Source organism: Prosopis cineraria, unplaced genomic scaffold (genome assembly GCF_029017545.1).
Source record: "Prosopis cineraria cultivar Desert tree isolate PC_DT_omini unplaced genomic scaffold, ASM2901754v1 PC5, whole genome shotgun sequence".
Lineage (NCBI taxonomy): Eukaryota > Viridiplantae > Streptophyta > Magnoliopsida > Fabales > Fabaceae > Prosopis > Prosopis cineraria.
In genome coordinates this window covers 25,763,247-25,770,706 of record NW_026555336.1, presented here as the reverse complement: position 1 = coordinate 25,770,706, position 7,460 = coordinate 25,763,247, and the positions used below count along the sequence as shown (strand labels likewise).

The 7,460-nt window shown below is 32.7% G+C and overlaps 1 protein-coding gene across 1 annotated transcript; it reads right to left on the bottom strand.

Moving 5' to 3' along the window:
- Positions 1-927: 927 nt before the first annotated feature.
- Positions 928-4,049, bottom strand: LOC129312021 (uncharacterized). The gene is made up of 2 exons (XM_054954565.1): positions 3,521-4,049; positions 928-1,607 (listed from the first exon to the last, which is right to left on the bottom strand). Exons 1-2 carry the CDS (start codon positions 3,972-3,974, stop codon positions 1,027-1,029), a joined length of 1,035 nt encoding a protein of 344 aa, XP_054810540.1. The 5' UTR covers positions 3,975-4,049; the 3' UTR covers positions 928-1,026.
- Positions 4,050-7,460: the final 3,411 nt, after the last annotated feature.

Sequence of the window (7,460 nt, the reverse complement as noted above, 5' to 3'; positions counted from 1 at the left end):
CGTCAACCGGATAACAAAACAAGTCATAACAGACTTTTCAACGTTATAAACAACACTGACTAATTGGGCTGGGCTAGGCCCAAACCAATACGCCACATCGCAATCCCATATGTCACGTGAAAATGCAATCAGATAAATCTTGTGGCTGCAGCTTGCACTAAATTAAAGGAAGGGAAGACATTCTATAATCTTAATTTAGTTATAATTTAGTTCATGAATATTGATTTATTGCAATTCAATATTTATAATTTTAAATTAATTATAACTTAATCCTTGAATTTTAATTTAATACAACTCAATTTCTATACTTTTGGTAATTTAAAATATTAATCCTTATATTTTTTTTTAAAAAATACTCCCTTTAATCCACAATACAAGCATTTTCTTTCATTTAATCTTTGTTCAAAATATAGATAACCTAATACAAGTGAAACAAATTTCTCTATTTTATATCTTATATTTGTTAATGTAAATTCTTGTATAAATTTATCTCTTATTCATTATAAAGTGCATTAGTAATTAGGATTAAAAGTAAAAATGAGAAACATTATGTATTTTTATAAAAATGATGACTTTATTGGCATGTATTTTTTTTTTGGAAAAAAATTGCTTATATTGGACCCCAGAGAGGAGAGTAAAATTATAAAGATTAAAATTATTTTAAAATTTTTATTCTTATAATCTTATAAAGATTAACAGTTTAAATAAGTTAAAATATTAGCCACTAAATTTTAAAATAATTTTAAGCTTTATAATTTTATTTTTTAAAGTATATAACTAATATTTTAAATAATTGAAATTATAGTGAGTCAAACTTTAAAAATAGAGTTACAACTAACTTAAAATTATAGAAATTAAATAATTAATTTTCTCACTAAAAAAATGACCGTAAGGAATTAGCACCAAGCAACTCAAATCTCTTTGGCTTAGACTTTAGATTGCATGATAATCAAGAACGTATTCCGATAAATATGAAATTATTTTACTAACAACCTTTATTCTATTTTATTTAAAAAAAAAACATGTTTATTCAAATTTACCAAAATCTGCTTGAACAAAAGCATGCTTCCTTCTAGGATACCCCATCCCAAGCAAATGGTTGATATAGACCTTACCATCCTTGACCGTTACTGTTGTGGGCGACCTATGCTTATGCCTCAGCCCTGAGAATGTTGCCATCACTGAAGCTGTTTCCCAGCCATCACAACTCTCCACTAATCTCGCCGTCGGATGCTTTGCGGCAACCACAAGTTTAGTCTGAGACACTAATTCCAAACCATCTCCTAAAGTAAGAGGCCCTCCCTCCACCATGATTAGCTTCACTTGGTAGACTTCATCATTGCTTTCTGATAAATCAATCTTCAACAAGTTCCCACTATATGTGTGAACCACTATGAGGAACCCATCTGGGTGGTAAACGATGCCGTTTAATGCAGCCAACCCCAAGTTCTTGTACCATGCTTTTGCCTTGAACAATGGGTTTCTGATAATTGATTTCAGCTTCCCTTCCACTCCTACCTTCCAGATCTTGCTGGCTTTCACATCAGTTACATAAGCATTACCTTCTGCATCAACTGCTACATCGTTCGCTAATGATTTCTCGTCACCTACGGTAACCATTATAACGGTTAGCAAGCGTTTTATAAGAGAAAATGGTTACTTTGTTAGTGTCCCGGGTAGTAGCTGGTAACTCATTGGGCCAAGTTTATTCTGGACATGTTCAATTTAGGACATGCTTTTTCAAATCGTGGTAAAAGTATTTGAATGAATATATATATATATATAAAACTTATACAAACCTGACTCTAATTATTTGAGCGATTTGAATATTTAAATTATTAAATATTATTTTATTTTTTAATTATTTCAATTTTTATTTTAAAAATTTAGATTTTCAATATTTATCTTACAAATTTAGGTTTGACTTGAAATTCTTTAATGTTATGTTTAGATGTATATAAATTTGAATTTGAACCAAATCAATTATTTAGATAATTAAAAATGTATAGATTTGGATTTAATCCAAATCCAAATACAAATTCAAAACCTCAATTTTTTTGTAATTTAAAATCTTTTTTATACCTTTGTTATTTTAAATTTCTATTAGAGCTTCTTTTTTTCTCTGTGTTTGTTTGTCTTTTTCATTGCCTTCTCAACTTTGACATTGTCAATCGGGACTAGATTGCTGGCTTTGACCAAGATTGGATGTCCAGTGTTGACTGAGATTGCATGACTGACTTTGACCAAGATCAAATCACCGATGCCAGTCGAGATTGGATAACTAGCTTCGACCAAGATCAAATAGCCGCCTTCGACTGGGACCTCGTGACCGACTTTGATCGAGACTAGATTGTCAGCATCACTTGGGATTGAAATGTTAGTGCCGCCCGAGATCAAACAGTTGACTTTGATCAAGACTACATTGTCGGTGTTAATTGGGTTTAGAAATTTTAAATTTTAATTCACTTTCAATCACTCCTCTTTTGTCACTTGGTGCTGGTCAGCCACTGCCACCGTTATTTGATGCCGGCTCAATATTGTCATTTGGTGTCAGTTTGATGCATCGCCCAGTGATGGTCTGTCATATCTAACTAGTGTTGTTCCACCACCACCGTTGCTATCTGGGACCAATCTGTGATCACCATCTTCAATCTATTTGCCTTCATTATCTAGTGCTAATTGTCATTGTTAACAGGGAATAATTTAGTGTTGTCATTTAAGTCCAATCCGCAACCCTTAAACTATTGTCATTGTCTCGGGCTAATCTATAGGCATTGTTTGAGACCGGACCGTTGACGTCAATCGAAATCAAATTGCCATTGTCGATCAAGATTAGACCATTGATGACGTTTAAGTTTGGATAGCTAGGGTCGATTGAGTTTGGGCCATCAGGTTTGATCAAGATTAGGCCATCAACATCGTTCAAGTTACTTTTAAATTCAAATATAATTTAAACTTTAAAATTTTATTTGCGATTTAAATAAAAGATTTTAATATTATAATTTAAATTTTTTTATATCATTCAAATAAAAAAAATTAAAATTTTAAATTCAAATTATCAACCTAAATCTACACATCTAAATACAACTTATATTTATTCACCCAAAATAAAAAATAAAAAATAGAATTTATTCTGGCTGGCCCAACTTGGCCCGAATGGCTCAGCTTATTGTTTGGATGAGAAACTGAACAAGGAAGAAAGTAAAATCGGAGAAAAACTTCTGAAAATAATAAATAAAAGTTTTAAATTTTAAAAATTTCTCCTCCTACGTTTGCCTTCTGAGTATTTTCTTCTCATTTTTTCTCAGCATCCAAATCAAGGCTTCAATATCCCTTAGAAATGTTGAAAAGAGAAAAGCTTGTGGTCAATTTGAGCTTTGTTTTAGCATCTTTATAAAAAATTTTGGAAAACCATAATCATGACATGTAACTAACCCTAAAAACAAGTTGAAGGCGACGAAGAGGAATTGGAAAACGGAAAGGGTTCGGGAAGGAATAAGAAGAATCGCACGCAGCTTACCTGAGCCGCTGAGTTGAGTCAGAAACAATCGTTTCCATGATTGCAAATCGTAGGCTGCAAGCGCCGAGAAGCGATTTCGCCATGGTTCTGCGTGAACTGCAAGCAGCCGATTTCTCGGTGGGTCGATGACAATACCCAGCGTTGAATTTCCCGCCAGGTCGACGTCTTTGACCACCGGTATCTCCTCTAATACCTCATTATCCACTCCGGTCACCGGAATCTGACCGATTCCACCTTCCACAAAACCGACGATGAAGCGCCGATTTTGATCGTCCCACTTGCCGCATTCTCTGAACCATCCGTTGCTGTGGTAATAGTACACGTGAGTGGGGGGATTCGCTAGATGCAAGGAAATGATTGTGCCGATTGGAAGGGCTGAGAGGAGCACGATGACGGCTAGAAATTTCGGAGAGCAAAGCCACACGGAAGCCATTAGAGCTAGATAGAGAAACATCCAAGGTCAGAGAGTGTGTTGTCGTTACCGTGAAGCGAGTGCGTGGAGGACTGGAAATCAGCTGGACTCCTTTGGAATCGCAAAAATAAAAATTAAGACATTTTGAAAAAAATTTGACTTTACAAGAAGATATGAGGAGATAAAAATAAAATTTTATTAGTAGAGTATTTTTAATATTATTTTTATTATATTTTTAATATTTTTTATAATTAAAATGTTAAATAATGCATATTTTTAAAATTTATATTCTCAATTTAAAATAATAAAATAATAAAATATGTTTAATTACTTTTATTGATATATAATTGTATTTATAAATATTTTATAAATTAAGATAAAAAAGTAATATTATATTTTTAATGTTTATGGAAGTATGTTTTTTTTTTTGACCTGAAAACGTAATAAATAGATCCACCCTTCCCAGTTTCCCAGATTCATTGCATGTTTCCTTGACATAAGTCCTACATGCTGTGTGATTATTATTTTTCCATGCGGGGTTGAAAATAAAAGTAAAAATTAGAATTCGTTTCAAGTTCCGAGGATGGAATAATTATTTTTGAGCTGCACGGTTTGTATTTTAAATCTATTTTAGTTTATTGTAATTTAATATCTTTGTATATGATTTTAAGGAAATTTATATTGAAAAACTTTGTTTAGCATAAACCAGATTTGTATTGAAAATCTGTGCTTTTGAGTTGTTTAAGTTCATTTAATCTATGTAGGAATGAAATGAACTGTCATGCTATAACATCTTCGAATTTTAAAACTTGAACTTGGGAATTTAATAAGGATAACTTGATAAACTTGAACACTTACCAAACTAATAATGTTTTCAAACCACTAATGATTTTTTTGAATCTTTGCACAGCCTTAAAAATGGACTATGATGGAGTTTGGGCCAATATGGCCTAAGAGAATGGGGTCAACATGGCCAAAGAGAATGGCCCAATTGGTGTTGTGGCTTGTTGTGCCATGTGCTACAGTGCATGTATGTTGCACTGTAGTGCATGACATTTTTTTAAAATAAATCAAAGGCAAATTGCATTTGATTTATGTGAAGAGGCAAGAAAGGATTGGGAGAGGCGATGGAGGGAGAGCATTTGGTTGTTAGGGCTTCACATTTTGAGCATTTTGGAGGCAATTTAAGTTAGAAAAACATTTGGATAAGTTTCCCATCCATTCTCCTTCCTCTCTGTCTAATTTTTTGAGGTTTTGGGTAGGTTGGATGTTGATTTCATCATCCCCTGGGATATGATTGAACCCATTGTGTTCTTTGCATCTATGGAGAGTTAATTTAAACTTCTAAACTTAGGTTTTGTGATTTTATAGTTTTGGACTAACCCTAAGCTTAAATTGGATGTTTTAAAGTAACGTAGGTTGAAATTTAGTATTATGTTGGTTTATGGATGTTAAATAGAATTAATGAAAAATGGTAGGAGTGTTGGTTAGGCTAAAAAGGAATTTTGGATAGTGTGGGTACTCTAATTTAGCCAAAAAGAGTATTTATTAGAGTTATAATTTGATAATATTTAATTTTGTAAATTAAATATTGATCAGACTTTTTTGAGCTAGTGGAGGCTAAGGGAGTATGTATTTTCCACATTATAACCCTTTTGTGACAAAAGGATTAAGATACCTAAATAGTCTAATTACTTTACTTGTGTGTTTGGATGGTTATAAGTTTGTGAAATTATATTATGTTGTTTTAAATTAGTAATGCATTAATATATATGGTTAATGAGATTAAGAAATCTATATGAAGTGGGATATATTTGAAAAATTATTTTTATGCCAAAACACACACACACACACACATTTGTGAAATTGGTTACAAATCGAAAATGCCAGAGATTGGTTTGGAGCAAGTTATGATGTGTTGTGACTATGCTTATTTGGATTGCATGACCATGATTATTGTGAGATGGTGGGAGTTCACCTTAGAGGAGCAGTGTTGTTTAAAATTCATATGGTATACTGGCATCTTAAAGGTTTTGGTGCTCAATCTTTCTTGTTTGAAAGTTTCAGTACTATCATTATGATAGATTAGGCATACAATACTTTAGATAGTTGCAAAAGGGAGAATTTGTGGTCTAAGAATGGTTAAAAGTGCCTTTGGCTAGAATGCCTCATATAATTTGTGAGCTTGGGTCGGTCTGGTCATATAAACTTGATCCTAATAGATTGCTAGCCCATAAATTCAGTTGGAGAATATAAGGTTGAGTGTCTAATTCATACATTGTTTAATTATGAAATGTTTTCTATATGTTTCTTGATAAGTTGTCTTACATTCCCTTTTACATGCTCATATACTTTTTCAGTATGCTTACAGATAGATTAGATTATTTGTTTATGGAGATTATGTTCTCACCCTTATAGTTAAAGTTTTACAAGTAAAGGGTCTGCTAGGGGCAAAGGAAAGAAAGACAAAGCCAAGAATTAGGAGTTCTCATCTATAGTATAGCTCCTCCTTTTTTGTTGTAATTGACAAATATATATATATATATATACATATATGAATTTTTCACATTGCCAACTCAAGACATGCATTTTGGTTTGCATTTGCATGAAATTGTTGTGCTATTTTTGTGTACTTCAACCTAGACTAATGTAAATGTTATGAAAATTGTTGTGAGAGGCTGAAATGTTAGTGTGAGTGTGCATATTGATTTTATTAATGTTAATTTAGGGTGTTTATGGCTTTAATGTGTTTAAGATGTGTGCATATATATTTATCTATTCTATCAGGTGCACTATGGTCTGTGCGGGTTAGTTTAAGTGGTCCTTAGGCTATTGGCATTTGGTTCTATCCTTCTCTCAATCCTCTTCATTATCGCTTTCAATTCGAGCAGGACATTGTTACTACCCATAGAAAGTCTCAATTTCTCCCTTGTTCATTCTGAACCTTGTCCAAGCTCCACTCGTTCTTGTCCACTTAGAATTATATCATCTCCTCATATCAACACTCCTCTTTCTTATCTTGACATCTTCACTGGAACATTGCCAGTTATATTCCTTATTTGTATTATTCTTCTCTCCTAAGAATGAAGTAATCCTATAAAGAAAACGGGTTAGTACTAGCTCAACAAGGGAAAACAATGTGTATAATGACAATTGCTAACTCTATATGTATATGCACAATCACAACCAATCTCAACTCTTGACACACATACCATAGACTCGTTCTCAAAATAAGAGAAACTAGTACCAAGTCGTATGGTTAATAAAGGTAGGATCCCAAGGTTCCTCAAATCATAACCCTATGCAATCCCTTATTCAACAAAATCAGAGTCAACACATTTATAAAAGCATGGGAATCCATTTTATAACAAAGCATTTGCATTTAGATTAAAAATTATATTTTAGCACAATACACAATGATATGCCATGACTTGCTACAAACGTGTTACGGCTCATCTACCTCTACACTATGTGCCGTAGCATTGCATGAAATTGACAGCAGTTTTGTTATCATAAAACAACACTGGA